The sequence below is a fragment of the Rattus norvegicus genome, chromosome 4, assembly GCF_036323735.1.
Source record: "Rattus norvegicus strain BN/NHsdMcwi chromosome 4, GRCr8, whole genome shotgun sequence".
Lineage (NCBI taxonomy): Eukaryota > Metazoa > Chordata > Mammalia > Rodentia > Muridae > Rattus > Rattus norvegicus.
This window is the reverse complement of record NC_086022.1, coordinates 10,007,051-10,032,782: the sequence shown is the minus strand read 5'-3', so window position 1 is coordinate 10,032,782 and position 25,732 is coordinate 10,007,051. Positions and strand designations below refer to the sequence as shown.

The window sequence follows — 25,732 nt, the reverse complement described above, 5'->3', positions numbered from 1 at the left end:
TGCATGGCAAGCACTCTGCCACCTAGGTTCACCCTTAGTGCCTGCCACTTAGGCCCCTAATACCCACCACATACCCTAGTGCCCACCTCGTCTCTGCTTTTTTCACATTTTTTTTTCCGGAGCTGGGGACCGAACCCAGGGCCTTGTGCTTCCTAGGTAAGCGCTCTACCACTGAGCTAAATCCCCAGCCCCTTTTTTTCACATTTTGAAGCAGGGTCTAAAGTTGCTGAGTTTGGGCATGAACTCTCTTTTTCTGAAACCTTGGCAGGCCTCAAAATTGTGATCCTCCTGCCTCAGCCTCACAAACAATTGGGATCACAGTGGTTTTGAGTGGAAATCAAGTTGTAACTTCAGAAGAGATCTTTCAGACTTTATGAATATAACTCATAAAGAACAGGGAAGACCACCTGCCATTGTGGCAACAGTAAGGAGCCAACGAAAGCATTGTGATGGGGGTGGGGTGTGGCCTGAGGTGGGGCACGATGGAGGGTGACCGGGGCCATGATGTGGTGACGCCGCTGGTGATAGTGAGCGTTGAGAGACCAGGATGACCGGACATCTGTGTGCTCACTCCTGCAGCCTCAGATGTTATCCATTGTGTGTGTGTGTGTGTGTGTGTGTGTGTGTGTGTGTGTGTGTGAGAGAGAGAGAGAGAGAGAGAGAGAGAGAGAGAGAGAGAGAGAGAGAGAGAGAGAAGGGGACAGTTCTCTTACTGTTCTGAAACTTACCAAGTAGCCTAGGAGGCTTGGTTGTCAAGCTCCAGGGACTTACTGGTCTCCATGTCTCCAGGTCTGGGATTACAGGTTCACACCATCACATCCCTTTTCCTTTTCCTTCTCCACCCCCTCTTAAATCAGGTTTTTGGTTAGCAAACAAAGAAATGGATCTCACTATGCTAATTTCATCGTGTATGTCACGCTCTGCAATTCCTTGGACTGTTGTCTTAGAATTTGTCTTGCTTCAGTGTAACGCCATGACTAAAGAGCTGGTTGGGGAGGAAAGGGTTTATGTGGCTTACATTTCCACAGCCGTTCATCACTGAAGGAAGTCAGGGCAGGAACTCAAACAGCACAGGAACCCGGAGGCAGGAACTGATGCAGAGGCCATGGAGGAGTGCTGCTTACTGGCTCGCTCAGCCAACTAGCTTCCTTCCTTCCTTCCTTCCTTCCTTCCTTCCTTCCTTCCTTCCTTCCTTCCTTCCTCCCTCCCTCCCTCCCTCCCTCCCTTCCTTTTTTTCTTTAATTTTTATTCTTCTCTCATATTTTGCATCCTGACTGCAGTTTCCCTTCCCTTTTCTCTCCCCAGTTTCTCCCTCCCAGCCCCCTGTCCCCAACATCCACCCCACCTCTTCCTCCTCTCAGAAAAGAGCAGGCCTCCCAGGGACATCACCCTACAAGCTACAAGAAGACCATGTGATAGCACATGCTATCACAGCAAGGTTGGCCGCGGCAACCCAGTAGGAGGAAAAGGATCCCACAAGTAGGCGTAAGAGTCAGGGACAGCCCCTGCTCCCACTGTTAGGAGTCCCACAGGAACACCATGCTACTTAGCCATAGCACATATGCAGAGGACCGAGGTCAGACCCCTACAGGCTCCCTGATCTCTGTGAGTCCCCATAAGTCCTGGACAGTTGACTCTGTGCTGTATTTTTGTGGTGTCCTTGGCTCCTCTGGTTCCTCCAGTTCTTCCTCCCCTCCTCCACAGGACTCTCCAAGCTCTGCCTAGTGTTCTGCTGTGGTTCTCTGTATCTGCTCCCATCGGTTGCTGGATGAAGTTTCCCTGGTCTCTGATACAGTTCTTCTAGGTCCCCATTCTAGAGCACTCTCCAGGCAGGACAAGCTGTAGGTTGAAGGTTTTGTGGCTGGGTTGGTGTCCCAGTCCTTCCACTTGAGGCCTTGCCTGGTTACAGAAGATGGCCTGTTCACCAGCCTGCTTTCTTATAGAGCCCAGGACCACAGGAGGCTGGGCCCTCCCCCTCCAATCATTAATTCAGAAAACACCACCGGCTGAATCTCAGTGGAGGCTTAAGATTGAGGTTCCGTCCTTTCAGATAATCCGAGCTTGTGTCAAGTTGACATAAAACTGAGCAGCACATCAGTGGTGGCTTGGACAAGCCCTTCCCAGCTCAGTGGCCACTCGTCAGCGCAGAGAGAGATGGGCTGATGGGTCCACTCAGTCTCTGCTGGCCCACCTGACATGTTTCACCTCCTCCCCGGCTCTCTTTTCGTTGGCCGTTTGTATTTTAAAAGTTGTTTCTTAGGCAGTGAGACGGCGCAGTAGGTAAAAGTGCATTCTCTGCAAACTTGTTTGGTCCCCAGAGTTTGTATCCGCAGTGCAAGAAGAGACAGGATTCCCAAAAGCTGACCTTTGAACTTCATGGCGTGAGTGACACTTGTGAGTCTGTGCTCACGGGCACACACAAATACCAATAATAGTAATAAAAATGTTTTTTAAACTGCAATTATGGAGGGGCTTGAGGGTAGAACTAGGTATGTGCATCAGTTTTCCAGCTCACGGAGAAATACAGATTATTTTTCATAATACTCATTAGTTATTCATTTTATATCAGCACCAGGTGATAGTTTTATGATTGCTGTGGATTACAGTATCCGTGCAATTTAATTTTATGTGATGTTCTAATCATACGCTTCAACATTAACACAATAAGGAAACTCTGCTCTCGTGTAAAGGTTTGGGAATGTTTTATTAAGTGTGCCTTCCAGGGGCACCCTTGCCTGGTGACTTGTCCTTTGGTGATGGACAGGAAGAAGGAGACAAAAGGCTGAGGAGGAAATGGGTTATGAGGGCGTACCCTCAGGCACACTGACTTTGATTCCAGAACCAAGAGACCCTGACTGTGTAACAAGTGTTTCCTGTAGTAGAAGTAGAGTTTAATGCTTCAAAGATGGTGGGTTATGATTTGTAGCCAGTGATAGGAGTCTAAGAATAGTAGTTCAGACAAGTTGGGGGCTCTGATTTTCTTGATAAAATAAGTCTATGGCAGGCAGTTGGTGTTGGGCATGGATGCTCTCTGGTGTCTCGGGGTCTTTCTTCTCTAGTGTACTTGATGCCTGGCTTCTCTGGTAGGGATGCAGACTGTCCCAGGGTTGGTTGCTGTAGCTTCAGGGATTTCTTTATTCTGAGGGGAGAGGGAGGATCTATTGTTTGGTGTCCGGTTTGGTATCTTATTGGCTAGAACTTACCTGCTCAGTCATCCTGGCTCACAAAGAAGTCTATGACGTGCCTTCTGTCTGGGCCTGCTGCCGTCTCCAGTATCAGTCAGTGACTAACCAGTAACGGCCACACGGCGCTAATATGTACCCCTCATAGTACCTGTTGGAATAGGTAATTCACAGGTCTGAGGCGAGCCGCTAGACAGAGCTCAGCTGCTCCGTGCCTTGTGCTGCGTTCTGCCCATCTCGAATGTTACGCATTGGGACCCCATGGGTCAGAGCGCCACAGCCATGCCGTGTCTGCTCCAGCTCTGTGGTGGGTCTGCTTCTGTCAGAGTTTAGTCTATAGCGAAGGGGGCTGCATTGCTATGCGAGGGGTTTGTGTGGGCCCTGGTCCAGTCACACCCAGGTGTGTAAGCTCCCTCCTTTTTGACAGGAGAGATGAAGGGAGGGACCAGGATGTTTGGAACCAATATCTGTGCCTTTCTCAGCCTCGACACATTAGCACAGCGATTGGTAACGTTTAGTAGGTTTTCACTCCCTCTTTTTTTTTTTTAAAGATTTATTTATTTTATGTATATGAGGACACTGTTGCTGTCTTTAGAAGAGGGCATCAGATCCCATTACAGATGGTTGTGAGCCCCCATGTGGTTGCTGGGAATTGAACTCAGGACCTCTGGGAGGGCAGCCAGTGCTCTTAACCACTGAGCCGTCTGTTTAGCTCAGTCTTTTAACCCACGATTTTGTATTTTATATACAGCGTTTTCTTGCTACTGTACTTATTTATTTTTGTGTTTGTGTGTATGAGTGCTGTGTGTGTGCTCATGTCGAGGTCAGAAGACAACGTGTAAAAGACAGCGTGTAGGAGTCAGTTCCTTCTTTCTTCCATGTACGCGCCGAGGCGTGAGCTCAGGTCAGCTTCGACGGCACCACCTCCATGCACTGAGCCATCTTGGTGGTCTGTGCTCCAGTTTTATTTTCAGTCTTTATGTTATACTTTTACTGCTGTGATAAACCACTGTGACCAAAGGCAACGTAAGGAAGAGAGTTTATTTTGGCTTAAGGTTCCAGAGTGTCTATGGTTGGGAGGCAAGCCAGCAAGCGCCAGACATGATGACAGGCGCAGGAAACTGACACGAACCAGAGAGAGCAAACAGGAAGTAGAGTGAGAGAATAAAACCTCAAGGTCCACTCGCAGTGACGTCTTTCCTTCAGCAAGTCCACGTTTCCTAAAAGCCAAAAGCGTCACCTATGGGGTCCACGTGTTCAAATTCACAAGCTTATGGAACACATTTCTCATTGGCGTTCCGTAGCCGTCAGCAGAACAGCTGTATAGCGGGCAGCTGGCTCCTGTCCTGTACTTGTTCTGTTTTCAGACACTAACTCCTGCTTCTGGTCCCTGAGACACAGCATAGTCTTTGTGGATACAGGCATGCAGGCTGTTTGTTGTGTGTGTGTCTGAACTCCCCATGTACCAGGCTGCTGTCAGACTCTTAGATCTGTCTGCCTGTGTTCCTGAGTGCTGGCATAAAAGGTGTGTAGCACTGTGCCCACCTCTACATACCATTTTATTCTATGTATAGATCTTTCTTTTCTTTCTTAATAATTACACATTTTAATTAGAATATATCGTTTCCCCTCCTCTCCTTTCCTCCATCCAGCCCCTCCTGTGTTCTCTTGCTCCAACTCCTGCAATGTACCCTTCGCTGTCTCTCAAACTCATTACCTGTATTATTATTATTATTGTTACGTGTATAAACACATAGATATATAAGTATAACCTGCTGAGTCCATTTAGTGCTGCTTTTATGTATGTGAGTTCAGGGCTGAGCACATGGTATTGTATAACCAGTCAGGGGACTCCTCCCTGGGAAAACCTAATTCTCAGCAGTGGTTGGTTGATGTCTAGGGGTGGAGCGTCATGGCCTTCCACATCGGCATGTGTAGTCCTCTTGTTGGTTTTGTTCCAGTAGCATGGGTGAGAAGCTTCCCTGCCCTTTCTAGGAGGTTGCTTTGTAATCTCAAAGCACTTCCTGGACCCCTGGCTCTTATAATCTTTCTGTCCCCTCTTCTTCATTGCTCTCTGAGCCTTAGGTCACAGGTGTATTTCTTTCAGCCGGGCACCTTGTGACCTGGTATTCTTTGTATTTTGACCAGTTGTGATTTTATGTGGTGGTCTCTGTCTCCTACAAAATCAAACTTCTAACGGGAGAGGGCTGATGTCTTAGTCAGGGTTTCTCTTGCTGTGATGAGACATCATGACCAAAAATGCAAGTTGGGGAGGAAAGGGTTTCTTCAGCTTACACATCCATAGCACTGTTCATTTTTGAAGGGACTCAGGACACGAACTCAAGGAGGGCAGGAACCTGGAGACAGGGGCTGATGCAGAGGCCATGGAGGGATGTTTCTTACTGGCTTGCTTCCCTTGGCTTGCTCAGCCTGCTTTCTTATAGAACCCAGGACTACCAATATAGGGATGGGACCACCCACAATGGATTGGGTCCTCCCCCACTGATCACTGATTGATAAAATGCCTTACCATTGGGTTTCATGGAGGCCATTAAGATTCCTTTCTTTCAGATAACTCTAGCTCGTGTGTCAAATTGGCATACGCCCAGCTGTCAGAGATGAGATTTCCACTTACCTGTGGGTATGAGAATAAGTATTTAGAATGCTGGTCTAGTAAAGTAGTGTTAGCAGCTTCTCCTCTAAGACCCATGACCTCCATTGCCCTGGCAGGTTTGCTAGGTGGTCAGTGCCAGGTTGTTAAGAAAGCTTGGGTTTGATTAGAGAGCTGCTGGTTACCAGCAAGTCTGAGCACTGTCGTTTAGGGCCGTCCTAAGGGCTGGTCATTACCGTGGCTCATAGGCATCACGGCTGGCTAGGACTACCAGCTGCTGCCTCCGTGGCAGCTTGCATTGCACCTTCTTATACTATGAAGGCTAGTTCTCAGCAAGGAGGCTTTCTCTGAGCACTCTTTATATAGAGATAATTAGGGTTTAATTTGGGATTCTCAAGCAGTCACAGTGTTGGGATTGTATATAGTCCATTGCTCACCTCACCCTGAGCAGCATATAGAAGACCTTCTCAGCATTAATATTAATTTTATGAGTTTATGCACAGTTAATAAACATTTTGGTTTTGCAAAAATGTTAGATTGATGCTGTGGCCAGATACCAAATTATTGGGTTTCCCTTTCTCTCATGGAGACTGTGTAGCTGTGCGCACCACAGAGTTAAAGTAACCATACTGAAGCCAGAGGCTATAATTTCCTGCTTGAAGTGTTCATCATGTGCTCTGCTGCCCTGACAATACCACAGACAGAGTGGCTCAATCAAGAGACGTGTATTTTCCATAGTTTTGGAGGCTGCAGGTTCAAGACTAGGCAGGTATTGTCTGGGCTGGTTCCTGGCGGGGGCCTCTTCCTGGCCCTTCCATGCTGCCTTCTTGCTGAGTCCTTGCTGGACATCTTCCCTGTGCCAATGTGGTAAGGAGAAAGGTGGGGAGGGAGGCAGACAGTAGGCGAGAGGAAGAGGGAGGTCATGGTTGTGGGTTTAGGGCTTTAATGCATGGGTTTTTAGGGGACTCTTGAGTCCAGAATAAAGGATAATGTGGACTTTTTGCCAAAGGGCCCAGAAGATTTTCATTGATTTTTGTAGTTTACATGAATATAAGATGTAGAGCTTCACTGTTTTGAAAGAATACAACCCCTTGTTTTCATTTTCTGCTGTCTGGTGATTTCTGTCCTACTTGGTGGTAGTCACTGTTTTTAAAAGGCTTCTCGACTTGCTGAGAGTCTTTCAAGATTCTACCTGCTTTTTCCCATGCCACGCTAGGTACACAACCACTGTTCCTTACTCAAAACGTGTGCAACCAGAGTGTTTGGATTTTGGAATACTTGAGCATACATAATGAGATACCACGGGGTTAGGGCTGAGGTCTCAATGCTAAATGTATCTGTGTTTCACCAGGATCTGTGCACACAGCCTGAGACGATTTTATACTGTGCTTTAGTGTACCTGTACGCTGATTGCCCTGTCTTGTAAGGTCACTGTGACATCAGGTTGCTGCCCAGAATTTCCAGTTTGCAGTATTGTAGGCTGCTTCTTCATATGTGTGTGTGTGTGTGTGTGTGTGTGTGTGTGTGTATGTGTATGTGTGTGTGTATGTGTGCATGTGTGTGTATGTGTGCATGTGTATGTGTGCATGTGTATGTGTGTATGTGCATGTGTATGTGTGTGTATGTGTATGTGTGTGTATGTGTGCATGTGTGTGTATGTGTGTGTGTATGTGTGCATGTGTGTGTATGTGTGTGTGTATATGTGTGTGTGTATGTGTGTGTGTGTGTGTGTGTGTGTGTGTATGGTTTTGTTCCATTTATGTTTCAATTACTTTTCTCTTTGTTTTAGCATTTTTACATAATATTGACTGTTAGCATTTGCTCTCAGTGCATGTGTGAGTGTGGGCTTTGTATGCCCAGGAGGTTGCTGCCCGGGGAACATGGCAGTCATCCTGGAGTGTGATGGCTGAGCCTGCCACTGCTGCTGTGAGTGCCAGGTGGGAGGAAGCTTCTGCCTGACCTCTGCTGCTTCTTTGGAGAGCTCGGCTGCCTCTGGCCCAGGCACCGGGTCTGGCGTCATGAGTCTCACTCCCGCCTGTGGTGCCCCGCATCAGGGCTCTCTGCTTTAGGGAGGTGATGAACAAGCCCTTTTTCTGTGACTGGTCGAACTTTGAACTTTGGGTGAGTCGTGAGAGCAGAAGCCCCACCCAGCCTCACTCTGCCTTGTCAACGCTTTTAAGACCCACAGTAAGCGACAGTAGTCGCCCTCAGTGAAGCCGGTCTTTACACTGGGGAGTTCTAGAATACCCTGGCCAACCTACCTGTGGGTTAGCCTTTTTATAGTTCTGATGTAGATAATGTTCTCTTACAGACAGAACCTCCACTGAACACACCAGAGAACAGAGAGTACCTTGCAGAAATCATGTTTGAATCATTTAATGTACCAGGGCTCTACATTGCAGTACAGGTAATTAAAAAAAAACAAACAAACCACATTGTTGTCTTTGTGATTCTGACAGTGTCAGAAGCAGCAGTCCCAGGGCAGTTTGTGCTCAGCCTGGCCAGACACTCGTCACTGCCACTGAATAAAGCTGGTCTGGCTCTGCAGGTTTCCTGTGCAGAGTTGGAGGCAGGAAGATCAGGGGTTCAAGGCCATTCTTGGGTACACAATGAGCCTGGGTTATGTAAGACCCTACCTTTAACCACAGATAAACTCCCAAACAAACAAACAAACAAACAAACAAACAAACAAACGCTCCATGTGTGTGTCTTAGCCTGCAGTATTTGTGGCTGCGCTTGGACCCTCAGCAGATTAGAAGTTAAATCTAATGATTTAGCAGTGGGATTCCATTTCATTGATTTTGTTTGTAAAACTGTATAGGTTTTTGTTGAAAACTGGACTCCTTCATTTGAAGTGAAAACTGGCATGTTGACTAAGTGAGAATTGCAATTTGGGAGATGTGGGGTTGGGAAGGGGAAGTTTGTCAGGTGTATGAAGTCAGAAAGAGTTCACTGCAGAATCTGAGACCAGCGGCGGCCCCTGATCTTCCTGGGTTTTACGCCTCTCTTCAATGTCTCTCTAGGCAGTGCTGGCCCTGGCGGCCTCTTGGACATCCCGGCAAGTTGGTGAACGCACCCTGACGGGGATAGTCATAGACAGTGGAGATGGCGTCACCCATGTTATCCCGGTGGTAAGCATGGGCTCTTGCTTTGTTCTCGGAGGGTTAACCTGACCCTGGGTAAGAGAAGATGCAAAAAAGGCAAAACAAAACTCAGTCTCCTCCGAGCAACATGCTTATGTGCTGTAGTAGAAACAGCAATGGGACCTTCCTTCCTTCCTTCTTCTCTCCTTCTGTCCCTCCATTTCTCTGTCCACCCCTCCCTCCCTCCCTCCTTCCCTCCCTCTCTCCTTCCCTTCCTATCTCCCTCCTTCCCTTCCTTCTTCCTTCCCCCTCTCTTTCTTTCTATCTTTCTTTTTATTTTAAGACAGGTTCTCCGTGGCTGGCTTGAACTGGCAGACACCTCTCTGCCTCTGCCTCTGCCTCTGCCTCTCAAGTGCTGGCATTAAAAGTATGTGCCACCATGCCAGCCTTGGCAGTGGTAATTTAGAGTCCAAGAAGGTGAGAAAGAGTTCGAAAGATGGCTATGTTTATGCCTTTGGTCGTTTTGAATTATGGAGCAAATTCTGTAGTCACAGTTTTGTTTTGTTTGATTGGGTTTTTTTTGTCAGACTTCTGCTGTATTCCCATGAGTGTCACTTCAGTGTCCTGGTTCATTGTGGTGGCCTGAATGAAAATGACCCACAGGAGTGACATTGTTAGGAGGTGTGGCCTCGTTAGAGGAAATGCATCACTGGGGGTGGCCTTTGAGGTTTCAGATGCTCAAGCCAGGCCTATGTGGCTATTCATCCCTGCTGCCTGGGAATCCAGATGTGGTCCTCTCAGCTCCTCCTTCAGCACGTGTCCTCCAGCATGCCACCATGCCGCCCACCATGACAGAACCTCTGAACTGTAAGACAGCCCCACTAAAGAGAGCTGCTGTGGTCGTGGTCTTCCCAGCAGTGGAAATCCTAACCAAGACGTCATCATTCTGAGCTGTGCTAGAGAGCACTCTGGACGTCAAAGCCGAGGCTCAGGGCATGTCCTGAGGGCTCTGACCATCTGGGGCTTTGGAGAACTTTCTCTTGTATCTGGATGAATTAAAGACCTAGAAGGGAGAGTTCCCATTTGATTGTAGGGCTCCTCACCATACCACCTTTGAGTCTTAAGTCATTAGGAGAGTCACTTCTGACTCCAACTGCAGGAGGCTTTCATGTCTTTCTTTGGCCCAAGGGATTACTTGAAGGAATTATTTAAAAATAAATCAACTAGTGTCAGTAGAAAGTCAGTCAATCCGGGCCACCCCCCTTCAGCTTTCCTTAGTAACTATAGTTACAGTGTTAACCACAGTTATTTATGTCAACCATAGCTATAAACACACATGAAATATATGAAGCTCTGTAGCTTCTTTTTGCTACTTATGGGCTCTATTTCTCCCCACCCTTCCTCTGGTTTTACCCCTATTACTAAATATGAGAGAAAGAAGGCTAGAGAGAGAGAGGGAGGGAAGGAAAGACAACCACCAACTCCGTCTCTTAGGGTTCCAGCATTTATTTTTATACCATCTGAAAAGTTCCCAGAATCCCAAATGTCACACAATAACAGAAGATATCTGTAGCTGACAAAATCATAGTCAGCTGTTGTGGTCAGTTGGAAGTGGTCCTACATCCCCACACCTGGGACCAAAATGAAAACACATTCTTATAATATTTCTGTGTTTTTAAAGAAACCAGAATACCAGAAATGTTGCTACAGAGCTCTTTTTTAAATTTGAAGTCTTTCGCTTTTGAAAAATTCTGTGGGTGTGAGTGTATGTCTGTGTGTGCATGTGTATGTGTGTGCATATGTGCGCGCGTGTGTGCACACATGTGTATGGGTGTGTGCTTGTACATGTGTGTGTACATGTGTGTGTATGTGTGTGCATACTGCATTTACATGGGAGTGCATGTCATGATCATATGATCTTGTGGGAGTCAGTTCTCTCTATCATGTGAGTTCCAGGGATCAAACGCAGGTCAAGCACCTTTATCTGCTAAGCTATTTTACCAGACCTTAAATAAGTTTACGTTTTGAAAAAAAAATTAGAAGTTATTTAATTGTATGTATGTGTCTCTGTAGGGGTTTGTGCATGTGAATACAGGTTCTCCCAAGAGGCCAGAGATGTTGGAACCGCTGGAACTGGAGTTATTATGTCTGCTGTCTGCTGTCAGTGCTGGCAACAGAGCTCAGTCTGTTGCAGAGCAGTACATGATCTTAGCTCCTGAGCCATTTCTCCAGTCCCCTAAATATAATTTTAAAATGCAAATAAGAGTATTAAAAAATCCAAAATTGAGTGGGGCGGCACAAGCCTGTAATCCCAGCGTTTGAAAGGTGAAGGCAGGTTTAGAAGAGAAAGGTTGTTCTTGTCTTTGCTGAGCCTAGGGGCAGCCTGGGACACATGAGAACTTGTGTCAACCAGCTCCACAAAATGGAACTCCTGCCTTCTTGTACATGTGTGTGTATGTACACACCAAACAAACAAACAAACAAACACAAATCAAACAAAACCCAAACAAATAAAACCCAACTTGGCCAAAGCCAAGCAAAACAGGCGGACTTCCTTTTTTGCTGATTTGTGTCTGCTGAAAGCTGAAGTCACGAGGGGCTTGGTAGTCAGGGAGGACAACAATCCAAGTCCCTGTCACTCCCGTACCCCTGCCCGCATGCCCTCTTCCTGGGAGGAGTGGACCCTTCAGAGCGACCTCAGATGCTGGCTTTTACGGGAATTGCTGGAGGAGGTGACACCACTCTGGCCTCGGGCTTCTCTCTGCTGTGCTTGCTTTCTTGAAGAGCAGACCTCAGCTCCTTGCACCGGCCCCAGGTCTGCCTGCAGTTGCTCCCATCATCTCTACACTGTGGTGACGGTGAGCAGAGGCTCTTTCGTCACTCTTTCACTTTGCCCAGGGTCAAGGGTCACTCAGCAAATGTATGGTAGGAAGAGAAGACATTTCACATAGAGCCCAGGTCCAGAGAGAAAGGGTTTTTGTAATTTTCACTGTGTATTACTTTAGATTCTTCTCCCATTTACAAAGATTAATTTCTTACTGAAAATTTGGATAAAGTAATAAACAATAGAGAAAAAAATTACCCATAAACCCATCTAGACAATCACATTATAAACTGCAAAGCTTTTCAAGCTTTGGTTAAGAGACAGACAGACAGACAGACAGACAGACAGACACACACACACACACACACACACACACACACACACACACACGCAGCACAGAGCTGTCGTTCACTTTCATGTCCTCTCTTCCCCCTGGGCCCTGTGGCACAGAAACCATGAAGTGCTAGAGTGTGGAACTGATACCGGTGCCCCCACACCTGGGTCTTTGCAGACAAGCTGTATGGATGGCCAGGCTTGTGGCTGCTGTGGCAAGTGTGTGTCCACAGAATTGAGTGGGGGGTGGGGCATCGCTGCTGTGGGCATGTGGACTCTAGGCATTAGTCCTGCCAGTTGATAGATCGCGGAGTTATTGTGGATGCCCACAGGCCTCTCACAGACACTCCTTCAGTAGCTCAGGAAGGCGTCAGGGAGGATCCAGATCCTACATTGTCCTGGTCTTCAGCCGACACCAGTTAGCTATCTTCTTTGAATCACTTTCAGTGTGCTGGACAGAACCATTTCTTGAATGCTTAGTATCTGCCATTAAAGTACATGTTTGACACGCAGGATTTGTTTTGTAGACACTGTAATGCCCTCGGGGCATTTGCTCCACACTAGGGATGGGGGTCTGGGTCCAGGCTTTTGGGGATCACAGTCCTCTGTACTTTTCCATAGTTGCCAACTTTGGTTTAGGGGGAGCTTTGTCGATGGTTTAAGAGTGCACGAACGAAGCCTGCTCTGTGTAGTTAGAGGGAAGAATTACTGTGTCTACTGCAACTCTTCTCTCGGGCAGCAGCAGCTTTTAGGAATGAATAATCCTGTGCCGTTTCCCACATGTTCCTAATGGAAACATTTTGGTTGCTTATGGAGAATGAGGCTATTGGAGTCATTTAGAATTTTAAATATTAATGGAACTGTAGATGCAGTCATTTAAAAAGACCTTAGGTACAGAACCTCACAAGTGGGAGCCTTTAAATGCTACTTCAGTGCCCAGAAGGGTGGCATCCGGGAAGGTGAGGTCGGGGACCTCCTGAGTGCATGGGCTCTGGACTGTGGTTACTGACATGGCTGTCCTGCATCCTCTTCCTCTCCAGGCAGAAGGTTATGTAATTGGAAGCTGCATCAAACACATCCCAATTGCAGGTAGAGATATTACGTATTTCATTCAACAGCTGCTAAGGGAGAGGGAGGTGGGAATCCCTCCTGAGCAGTCACTGGAGACCGCAAAAGCCATTAAGGTAAAAAACAGAAGGGAACCTGGCTGGTTTGGGGGTGAGAGAGAAATGGTGCTTGGACATCCCCTCAATGCCACTGTCCCCTCCTGTCCCTTCCTGTCCCCCTGAGAGCATGGGCCTTGATTGCTGTTGAGTTCTGTGTGCTGGGGACTTGAGGTTCAACGTGCTCTCCTACACAGAAAGCACGTGATAGCTGGTGTTGAGCCACCGGTGTGTGGAGTAGAACATCATTTAATTGGAGCCTAATTAAACAAAACCTTCAGTTAGCTGCATGCTGCTCCTACATCTCCCTCCATGCTGCTGTTTAAAATCAGGAGGTGAGTCTCAGCGGCAGCAGCTGTCAGGAACCCGGTGGTGTCTGCCTGCACTGTGCCCTGAGAATATACCTCAGAACAGAACGCTGCCCGTCTAGATCTCAGAGTCCTTAAGCGGAATGCACCTGCATGTCTCCAGCCTCAGTTACGTGCTAGAACAGAGACAGGAGAATGAGCTTAGTAACAGAAGAACAGAGTGGCTCTTAGGTCATTATTTAGAGTGTCTACTTGACCTCACCCATCCTTGTACTGGTGCGGGGGCAGTTATAGACCATTAAAAGGGATTTTTCTTCTCAGCTAGCAAAACCAAAACACATTCAAAACAATCAAAATGTAAGAGATTCCTGAGTGTTCAAGGCTCTCATCTAGCAACAGGAGGACCTGGAGAGGGGTCTGATGTGGAGTGTGGTGTGTGGCCTCCTCATGAAGCTCTGATTCTGAGCTGCAGGGCAGAGGGGTAACTCTCCTGCTGTTTCCTCTCAGCCAAGCATCTCTGGAAGCTGGTTGAATGCAAGGATGCATGAGAGACGATTTCCGAATTTTGGCTGATACTAGTTGAGAAGAATCCTTTTGGGATGGTGCAGGTAGAGGGCTGGACAGAAAGAATGTCACCTGTCCCTGCCTCATGGACCTGGGCTCTCAGGACTGCGGAGACTTGAAGTCAAGCGGAAGGGAAGAGCCAGGCCTTCCTGGGTGGCCGGGGCGAGGACTGCAAAGTCCTCAGACTTTCCCTGTAGACCACAGTATTCCCAAGCTTTCCCCTAAGTCAGTGGGAGCCATCTATCGGCAACCCCAGGCTCCTGCCTGATTCTGCTTCTCTTACTCTGCAGTGCCTGCTAACTTATGCCATGTCATTTACTTATGTCAGTTGCCTAGAGTCTGATCCTCAGCTAGATTGTCTGAGTAATTCATTGACTGTGTCTCTCCAGTGTTGCTCAAGTGCCTTAGAATACCTAACCAGCAGGGTACATTCTCAGGTACATTGTGGTCAGAGGATCAAGCAGACATTTAACAGGGGGATAGACAGCACTCCTTAAGTCACACGCATGTGCATATGTGTGCACACACTCATACACGCACACACATGCGCACACACATACACACATACATGCACACATGCACACACGCACACATACACATACACAGACACACATATACATACACACACGTGTGCACGCACACACACACATACGCACACAGAGACAGACAGACACACACACATATACACACACATATACACACAGACAGACACATACACAAACATACACAAACACGCATGCACACACATACACATACACACACATACATACATACACACTCACATACCCATGCACACAGGCACACATACACAGACACAGACACACATACATATACACACACATGTGCGCACACACATACACACACATAGACACAGACACATACACACACCCATACGCACATACACCCACACACACATACACACACACGCACACACGCACGCACACACACACATACACAGACACACACATACATATATACACACACGTGTGCACGCACATACACACACGTACACACACATGCACACACACATACACACACAGAGACACAGACACACACACATACACACACCCATACGCACCCCCCACATAACACATATACACACACATGCACACACGCATGCACACACGCACACATACATACACACATGTGTGCACTCACACACACACAGGTGCACATGCGTGCACACACACATACACACACATGCACGCATGCACACATGCATACATACATACACACACAGATAGACACACATACACACACCCACACACGTGTACACACACACACACACACACACACACACACACCCCACAGTTGCTCTTTAGGATGCAGTTGGCTTCTGCATTCTAGAATGGGCCAAGCTTAGTTTGCTAAGACAGTGAAGCAGGCACCTGACAGGGAGTCTGAGGGAGCAAGCAAAGCCCGGCTGGAGACAAGGCTGACGCTTTATAGATAGATATTTCAAACAATATGTCAGCAAAATTAGGGAGAACATGGTAGTGACGCGTCACCATTGCAGAGAAGGCAGACTTACCTGGTCAAGTGTAGCCATGTCTGAGCTGAAGGACAACGGGACACATGCTAGATGGTCTAGCCACACGAGAGTCACAGTGTAGGCAGAGGTGAATTCAGAGGTGTCTGTAAGATGTGGGTTCCTGTGTATTGGTCAGAGGGCAGAGACATTGGGACTTATCAGTGCTGGCCATGTCTTTTTATGTACACACAGGAGAAGTACTGTTACATATGCCCTGATATTGTCAAGGAATTTGCTAAATATGACGTGGATCCCCGGAAGTGGATCAAACAGTATACAGGGATCAATGCAATCAACCAGAGGAAGTTCATTATAGATGTTGGTTATGAGAGGTTCCTGGGACCAGAAATATTCTTTCACCCTGAGGTAAGAGGGCTGAGTGTCTGAGAGCAGTGTGTGTGTGTGTGTGTGTGTGTGTGTGTGTGTGTGTGTGTGTGTGTGTGTGTGTGCGCGTGCGTGGACTGATGCTGCCCCCTAGTGTGCACGAGGAGCAGTTCTCAGTAAAGGGGCCCAGTGAGCAAGTTGGTTGTGTTACTTGGTGGTTCCAGTGTGGCTTCCTGGTGTACCTGCTTTAACAATTAAGGTTGGGGCTATCCTGGGGATGAGGAAGATCTCTGAAGAGCAATAGAAGAAAATGGATTTGAAACTGATCTCAGGGGACCTGTAGTAATAAAGCAGTCACTAATCTCAAGGACTGTGTGCATTGGCCTGCATGAAAGTGGGATTAAGACAGTGTTTTATGACTGTCCCTGTAAAACCAGTGAATGTCCAGCTGGTGAACTGGCTCACAACTATCTGTAACTCTACCTCGGGGGGACATGCTGTCCCTGTCTCTGTGGGGTCTGCATTCACATGCTCAAGCCTGGGCACAGTACTCAGACACTCCAGCTCCATGGGACATGCTGACCTCTTCTGGTCTCTGTGGGCATTGCACTCACTCAAACCCACACTCAGACAAGCCCACACACGTCACTAAAAGTGAAGTCTTAAAACGTTGTTTGAAAATAGTTTGTGTTATTTGAGGAGATGTATAACGAATGTTTCATATTTGTATGAACTTTAGTTTGCCAACCCAGACTTTATGGAGTCCATCTCGGATGTCGTTGATGAAGTCATACAGAACTGTCCCATAGACGTGCGCCGACCGCTGTATAAGGTATAAGCTTCTTGGGTAAGGTGCTTTGACTTCTTCCCCACATTAAAGGCCTGTAGCTGTAAGCTATTCCTGAAGCGTGTCTTCATCACTGTTCTGCTCCTGGGGCACGTGCCAGCAGCGTGCTGGGAGTATGACACAGCCAACAGAGGGACTTTTAAAACTCTCTTCTTCCTCCCTTCCCCTCCCTCCTCTGCTTCAGTACAGGCTGGTGACTTTCCTGTCTTCCCTTCCCTAGCATTGGGGTTTCAAACGCTGTGTCTCCATGCCTGGTGTGAGCTGTCTTTTCTTCTTGACTGGCAGACTGGATTGAGTTAGACGGTCTGAGCCAAACACACTAATTGAAAGGGGAAGGTTTGCCCTGTTCGGGCTCTCTGGGATGGGTATTTAGGGTCAGTGCTGAGATTGGCATGGCAGTAAGGGCAAATACGCACGTGGGGTATTTTTCAAAGTTCTTTGATTGGAATTGTAAAACTTGAAATGAAAGAAATCTAGTCATTGTTATATGAAAGGAAATACGGCTGACAGATGGTTAGCAAGAACAGAAATCATTCCTTCATCCCCAGCTAACATGTGCACGTGAGCTCAGCTAACATGTGTATGTGAGCATCATTCCTTCATCCCCAGCTAACATGTGCATGTGAGCATCGAGCCTTCATCCCCAGCTAACATGTACATGTGAGCATCGAACCTTCATCCCCAGCTAACATGTACATGTGAGAATCATTCCTTCATCCCCAGCTAACATGTGCATGTGAGCATCGAGCCTTCATCCCCAGCTAACATGTACATGTGAGCATCATTCCTTCATCCCCAGCTAACATGTGCATGTGAGCATCATTCCTTCATCCCCAGCTAACATGTGCATGTGAGCATCATTCCTTCATCCCCAGCTAACATGTGCATGTGAGCATCATTCCTTCATCCCCAGCTAACATGTGCATGTGAGCATCATTCCTTCATCCCCAGCTAACATGTACATGTGAGCATCATTCCTTCATCCCCAGCTAACATGTGCATGTGAGCATCATTCCTTCATCCCCAGCTAACATGTTCATGTGAGCATCGAGTCTTCATCGCCAGCTAACATGTACATGTGAGCATCGAGCCTTCATCCCCAGCTAACATGTACATGTGAGCATCGAGCCTTCATCCCCAGCTAACATGTGCATGTGAGCATCATTCCTTCATCCCCAGCTAACATGTACATGTGAGCTCAGCTAACATGTGCATGTGAGCATCATTCCTTCATCCCCAGCTCACATGTGCATGTGAGCATCATTCCTTCATCCCCAGCTAACATGTGCATGTGAGCATCATTCCTTCATCCCCAGCTAACATGTACATGTGAGCATCGAGCCTTCATCCCCAGCTAACATGTACATGTGAGCATCAAACCTTCATCCACAGCTAACATGTACATGTGAGCATCATTCCTTCATCCCCAGCTAACATGTACATGTGAGCATCATTCCTTCATCCCCAGCTAACATGTACATGTGAGCATCGAGCCTTCATCCCCAGCTAACATATGCATGTGAGCATCAGGCCTTCGACTCAACTTCATGATCTCACATTACACTCTTCACACATAGGCATCTTTATTTTAAACAGTCACAACGCATTAACTACTGCTCCGTTCCATGCGAGATACTGCATACTTCCGAAGGAACGGGGTAAATCAGCCATATTCCCGTGGAAAAGTCTGCTGGGAAAGCGACTACTGTCATGCAACTCATGAATACAGTGCATGGGTTTAGTGGTTACCTGCATTTCCTTATTCTCATATATATTGTTTACAGGATGTAGCTCTGCAGTCTAGGTTGACCCTTAACCCTCTCTTTGCTGGGTTATTTGTGTAGCATTTCCTGGTTTTCGTTAGTCCTGTGCTGAGAGTAACCACACAGTCATAAGCGTCTATAGTTCCAGATTGAGTTTATGTGTTTCCTTGCTTTTCAGGTCCTGTCACTGTTGAGCTTCTTCTAGCTGAATAGATTATTCTTATTACTGGCCATAGGTCTCAATAAATTAATAAATAGGTGTGATGTGTCAAGTGTGTATGTGTTTAAGAACTGAGTCAAACAGTTCCCAGTGGCCACTCCCTGTGGGCATGCTGCTTCTGTCAGCATATCACAGTCAAACAGAGGCAAGCCCTTGAATACCAGTCCCTGTCCCCAGGCCCACCCATACAGTTCTGAGTTAGTGAGGTTTCAGCATGCAGCCTCTACAGTATGCTGTGCTTTTGAACTTGTGTGTGTTTGGGAGGTTCGTGTTAACTGCTAAATGGCAAGGCTAACATTTGAGCCAGTTCCCTGTGTCTTTGAAAACCTTAAGCCTTCCCTACTGTATCACACTGCACATCACAGAAGAGGTGCTGAGAAGGAAGCCTTGCCTACTTCTAGGATGACCACTGTGGGTCTGTAGAGGCTTTGCCGTCCAGTTTGTGACCGTAACTAGTGTACAGAGCTGTGTTTGTGTGTGTAAGGACGTGGTAGATATGCAGGTAGTTGTCTCAGTTAGGGTTTCTGTTGCTGTGATAATCACTATGACCAGAAACAACCCAAGGAATGAATAGTGTTTGGCTTCTGTGTCCCAATCACAGTCCATCATGTAGGGACGCCAGGCAGGTGCTCAAGGCAGGAATCTGCAGGCAAGGAGCTAATGCAATGACCATACTCCTTTCTGGCTTGAACCCTAGGGCTTGCAAGCTTGTTTTCTTATAGCATCCAGGACCAACAGCTTAGGGATGGCTCCACCCCCAGAGAGCTGGACCCTACCATATCAATCAGTCAAGGAAATGTACCACAGGCTTCTCCACAGGCCAATCTGGTTGGGGGACAGTCTCTCATTTGAGGTTCTCACTTCTCAAATAGCTTGTGTCAAGTTGATAAAAAAGTTAGTCCTCACAACAGTAGTAGGGTGGCAGGTGGATGGGGTGGCAGGTGGGTGGGTTGGCAGGTGGGTGAGGTGGCAGTGTGTGGCAGGTGGGTATGGTGGCATGTGGGTGGGCTGACAGGTGGGTGGGCTGGCAGGTGGGTGCGGTGGCAGTTGGGTGGGATAGCAGGTGGGTGGGATGGCAGGTGGGTATGGTGGCAGGTGGGTGGGGTGGCAGGTGGGTGGGCTGACAGGTGGGTATGGTGGCAGGTGGGTGGGGTGGCATGTGGGTGGGCTGACAGGTGGGTATGGTGGCAGGTGGGTGGGGTGGCAGGTGGGTGGGCTGACAGGTGGGTATGGTGGCAGGTGGGTGGGGTGGCAGGTGGGTGGGCTGGCAGGTGGGTATGGGACTGCTAGTTGCTATTGTAGCCTTGGAGTGATAGAATTCAAGTCCCACTGAGAGCTGGGAAGGCTGAGGACAGTGGAGTTGGCCACACTTTTTGTTGTTTATAATGAAGCTGAGCTCTCTACTCTGGAGAGAAAGGAGAGTCAAAAGAGGCTGCCCTCTCCTGTGTCTCCTAAGACACTGGTGTAGACCAGATTCTGACATGAAATGATCCTCGGGGGTTCAGCTCTGGAGGTTTTTTGTCTTTCTAATGGTAGAAGCCATTGTGGATCCTCAGTGGGTTTGGCATCATCTTGGGTTCCTAGAGGAGCCGCCACTCCTTGGGCAGCCCTTGGGTCGCTCTTCTCTCTCTGTCATGTTTGGTGGGCATCACGGATTCTACCATCACTAAGAAAGGGACTGCTCTTCAAAGCCAGGGTGGGATGAGCAAGGTGAAGGCATCCATATTGAGAATTATGGATGCCCACTTGAAAAATATCCTGTGGCCTCAGTTTCACACTGGCTAAATGTATATAGGTGTGTGGGTATCTAAACAAAGTAGGTTAGAAGACACAATGTGCACCACATGCCAATGTCTTTCTCTAGGGGGTGCCTGTGCACAGCACCTGTCTGTAGGGGGTGCCTGTGCACAGCACCTGTCTGTAGGGGGTGCCTCTGCACAACACCCACTGTCTGTAGGGGATGCCTCTGCACAATACCCACTGTCTGGAGGGGGTGCCTCTGCACAACACCCACTGTCTGTAGGGGGTGCCTGTGCACAGCACCTGTCTGTAGGAGGTGCCTCTGCACAGCACCTGTCTGTGGGGGTGCCTCTGCACAACACCCACTGTCTGTAGGGGGTGCCTGTGCACAGCACCTGTCTGTAGGGGGTGCCTGTGCACAGCACCTGTCTGTAGGGGGTGCCTGTGCACAGCACCTGTCTGTAGGAGGTGCCTCTGCACAGCACCGTCTGTAGGGGGTGCCTCTGCACAACACCCACTGTCTGTAGGGGGTGCCTCTGCACAACACCCACTGTCTGTAGGGGGTGCCTGTGCACAGCACCTGTCTGTAGGGGGTGCCTGTGCACAGCACCTGTCTGTAGGAGGTGCCTCTGCACAGCACCTGTCTGTGGGGGTGCCTCTGCACAGCACCCACTGTCTGTAGGGGGTGCCTGTGCACAGCACCTGTCTGTAGGGGGTGCCCGTGCACAGCACCTGTCTGTAGGGGGTGCCCATGCACAGCACCTGTCTGTAGGGGGTGCCCGTGCACAGCACCTGTCTGTAGGGGGTGCCCGTGCACAGCACCTGTCTGTAGGGGGTGCCTGTGCACAGCACCTGTCTGTAGGGGGTGCCTCTGCACAGCACCTGTCTGTAGGGGGTGCCTCTGCACAGCACCTGCTCTCTGGAGGGGGTGCCTCAGTTTTGTTCCCAGGTCCTCTCACCCTCTCTTCTCCATGACTGATCATTCTTGCCAGTGACTCAGGCCCCTTTCACAGTGGGGCAACAATCAGTGGGTCAGAACGATTGGAAACCATGGTCTGAGCCCAGGGAAACTCAGGTAGAAAGGGGGAAGCACATTTGCTGGGCCCTGGTGGACTGCCTGGGTGGTAGAACGGCCTCTCCTAGGAATGTGGATGTTATGTTCCTGACCTCTCCTAGGAGTGGGGTGGTAGTTCCTGATGTCATCCTGTGTGTCTGCTCTCCAATCCTACGGCTTTATCTAGACAGTGGTAGTGGACATTCTAAGAAGAAGAGGGACCACAGAGGACTCGTGGATGGAGTTTGGAGCAGGCTCCATGGTGCCCTGTGCAGCCCCAGAGGTTACCTTTCTTCCTGCTTGGACCCTTCTCCTTCCGGGGTAATCCAGACTTGGAGGTCCAAGGCTGTCATACTGGGCTCATTCAGTCTTGGTGACTCTCAGGGTTTCTGGACTGAGTAAGAAGTGGCTCACTTTAGACTATGAGATGACCTAAGACTTTCTTGGCCATTGAGCCGACATCTTGCCCAGGTTCTCAGGCCAGAAGAAAAAAAAATGGTAAGAATGAAAGATGGCTCTGAAGAGTTGGGCTGCTTGCTTAGGTCTATGGAGGTACAATTGACATAAAAACGGTGTGTGTTTGCGGTGTGGACAGGCTGATTTGATGTATATATCCCCTGCAGAAACCACATTAAGCTGACTAATTCACTCTCCACCTCACGGCTTCCTGTGTGTGCATTTGCTGAGAAGCCTAAGATGTGCTGACAGCGAATCCCCGTGTACAGTGTACCTCACTCTTACACAGCAGCTCGTGTCCTGCCCCACAGGTCCTCGGGTAGCTGGGCCCCTGCACACTGAAAACGTTTCTAGAGTTTGGCTAGGTTGACAGCGGCTGGTCTGCTCTTGGATCACCCGGTGTTTAGTAATTTGTCTGCTCTGCACGAAGGTGGAGCAGTGACGATGGCTTTGTCATGTGACCGGGTGTCTTTCCCTCTAGTTTGTGAGGTGTCTTGGGTGCTTGCTGGTTAGGTGCATTGCTGAATTTAAGGAGATTTAATATGTGGTGTGCTTGTCTTTAGGAATTGATCACAAAGCTGGAAATGCTGGAATAAACAGTGGGAGCCACTGCAAGTAAATGGCGTTAAAGTGAACCACGCAACTATGGATGTAATAGAAGGAGGAGCAGCTTTTAGTTAGAGGGGATCAAAGCAGGCTTTGAGAAGGCGCCTTCTGAGCCGGTCAGACCACCCCCGGCCCATGGAGCTGGTGTGGGAGAGGCCAGCCTGGTGTAGAATCCTGAGCACTGAGGTGGGGAATCCAGGGATGTGTAAAGCAATTCACCCTTCCTGAAGCCAGGGTGCAGCAGCTGGGAGGAGGTGGCAGTAGGACCGCAGAGGAGTGGCAGGAAGATGTCCGTCATCCTGCTTTGACACTAGGTTGGGAGGTGAGAGAAGGCCCTGTATTGTCAAGAAGATGTGACTGCATCCTGATGTGCTAACGGTTGGCTTTTTCTGTAACTAGTGGCTTGGATTAGGTCTGGTATCGTAATTATCATAGAGTCTTTTAAATCAGAACAGCATGGTGCAGGGTGAGCAGGCTGTGTATCTATTGATGTTGAATAATTCCCTTATCTTCAACAGATGAAACAGAGAATTAAGAAATTAGAAAAAAGTAAAAGCCAGTGGTGGTTAATCCCCTTTCTCCCCTTTCTCCCCTTCCCCTGGGGACAGAATGCAGGTTATTGCAGGCAGGCACTCCTCTGTGAGCTACGTCTCAACCCCGTGTCCTTTGCAAGTAGACTTTTCCTCATGAAACCCAGGCAGAAGTTCAAGATGTGAGAGGAGGGAAGGCCGTGACTCGGATTTGGGCAGGGCCAGGGGTTTGACAGTTACAGAAGTTTTAAATTTGTTTCTATACTTTCCTACGCATAACATTTAACTGTGCTTCCTAGTAATGTCCTCCAAAATGGTCAGATTACATTTTATCTTAGTGGGAAAGGAAGCCTGGTTAAAAAAACAAAAAAACAAAACTGGTCATGGCTGAGTTCAGGGATTTTTATTTCAGGGATAGAATGATAAGTGATAAGATTCTCATAACGCCTCACCGAGGGGCATCTGTTGGCTGCCCGTCAGACTCAGCACCTGTGCTCAGGATATAGGCATTTAACAGCATATAGTGAGTCGAGCATGGTGACTTATGGGGGCCCGGGTTCAACATGGCATACCAGCAGCTTCCTGGAGCTAGATTCCCCATGTGGAATCTCATTGTGCACAACAGTGGATGTGTCTGCAGCTGCGACATCCAGGGTAGTGCCACTGGCCACGTGTGGCCCGCTGCACCCTTCAAACATGTGGTTGCAACAAGAAGGCGTCTTAAATTTTGTTTAATTTTTTACCCCCTTCGGAGTTGAAGACCGAACCCAGGGCCTTGCGCTTGCTAGGCAAGCGCTCTACCACTGAGCTAAATCCCCAACCCATTTTGTTCAATTTTAATTGATACAGATATAAGTAGGACTAAAGGGCTACACGATGGGACAGCTCAGACCTCCAGGCTGGTGTGCATCCTGCTCAGAACAGGGAATGCAGCAAGGATGGGAAATACATATCTGGATTTGTGTGTGCTTTAGTCCCCAAATGTGGTAAGTATAGAAGTTCAATACACACAATCACCCTGGGAGTCAAGAGAGTCTCAGAACACTGGGAGACAATTGTCCCTGGGCCTGCCAGGTCACACTGTCCCCACAGAACCAGCTTTGAGAGGGGAGTTATGCAGAGGACAAAGTAATGCAGATGAAGGGAAAAACGGCCCTGTGAGTAATTCCTGCAGATGTCCTGCAGCCCCTAGAGCCAGCCCCAAGCATTTGCTTGGATTTCAACAGGGACGTGGTTGGCTGTCGCACGCTTGCATGTTACTTAGGGGTTTTCTCAAATGTTGTATGCTTTCAGTTGTGAGCTGAGCCTGTAGCTGCTATGACATCGTAAGTACGAGAGGGGAGAGGGACCCTGTCTCCAGGCGTGCTTCTTTTTTCCTGACCTACAGGGGGTTGGAACTGAGGGAACCCCGTATGGTTTGCAAGCTTCCTCCGATTGGACCTAGGGCCACCTTGTATATGCTAAGCAAGTGCAGAAATACCACTGAGCTGCATTCCCAGTCCCTGAAAATTGTTTTTGAGACAAGACAGGCTGCTAGAGGTGGCCTCGGACTTGCTCTTTGGCCCAGGCAGGTTTGAACTTTCAATCCTTTTTCCTCAGACTCCAGAGTAGCTGGGATTACATACAGTCCTACAAGACTAGGGCCGGCTTGAGTGGTTTTTTAACACTGGACCTGCAGTTACACGTGATGGCTCATAGGTGGCTCCACGCGTCTGTTAAACTGAATTCAAACTCCAGTATGGGCTGTGCATCGATGTTACAGGAGCAGGGAGTATGGTTATTTTTGACGTTGTGTTACTTTGTCGAACAGGTATTGGAAATGGGACTTAGTGCTTGCGATTGGCCAACCCCCTACCATGGAGCCATACCCCAGCCTCTATTATATATTAACAATGAACTTGCTGGTGGTAAAGATTTTTAGTTTAAACCTCTCTGACTTAAACTTCAGGAGGCTGACAGGTTATGTGTGTGTGTCCAATGTTGTGTCATGGCATTCTCTACCAGCAGAGAGAAGGCACAATTTGCAAAGGTAACTTAAAATGGGGACTTTTTGTAGGGAGGTAACTTCAGAAGGGCTCTTGGAAAAACAAATCTAGACAAGACCGTGGGTTTCATGAACACCTTCCACCCTCACACTGAGCAAAGGGACACAGTAGATACATCCAGAGCCACTTGGGGAGGGGGAAAAGCAGAGGAGAGGGGTAGCCAACGCATCAGGATGTAAAAATGTACGTCGTAAGAAGTTTAGACCCTGTAGGTCTCTAATTTAAAATGCACATTCAATTTGGTAACCTTTAGGTGCACCGGAAACTCATAGAAGAAAGCCGAAGTCGCTTATAGCTCTGATGATCAGTTATTGCTGAACTTAGCGCCCTGAGAGAGAGAAGGTGGATGGATGGGTGCAGCCCATCATGTTTATATCTGTATCCTATGCGCTCACTCAGCACAAGGGTGTAAAAGCGTCTCTAACAAAGCAAACTGTCCAGAAACACCATCGTCCGAGAAGCCTGCTCCAGTGCCAGCTCTTTCCTACGTGGGGGCATCTGGTGTTTTTCTGAACTTACGTCATGTTTTACCTCATTATGTTTTGGGG

General features: G+C 48.3%; 1 protein-coding gene across 8 annotated transcripts in view; it reads left to right on the top strand.

Annotated features, from left to right (window-relative positions):
* The window catches only part of Actr3b (actin related protein 3B), a 93,870-nt gene that overhangs the window by 56,640 nt on the left and 11,498 nt on the right, over positions 1-25,732 (top strand). For 6 of the 8 annotated variants that reach the window (XM_039107746.2, XM_039107743.2, XM_039107744.2 and 3 more), the window contains 5 exons: positions 8,105-8,200; positions 8,817-8,924; positions 13,074-13,217; positions 15,792-15,965; positions 16,663-16,755. In XM_039107746.2, the coding sequence (XP_038963674.1) occupies positions 8,105-8,200; positions 8,817-8,924; positions 13,074-13,217; positions 15,792-15,965; positions 16,663-16,755 (615 nt within the window). Of the gene's footprint in view, positions 1-8,104; positions 8,201-8,816; positions 8,925-13,073; positions 13,218-15,791; positions 15,966-16,662; positions 16,756-25,732 lie in introns of those variants that run through there. The other 2 variants (XM_039107747.2, XM_039107745.1) reach the window with 2 other exon arrangements.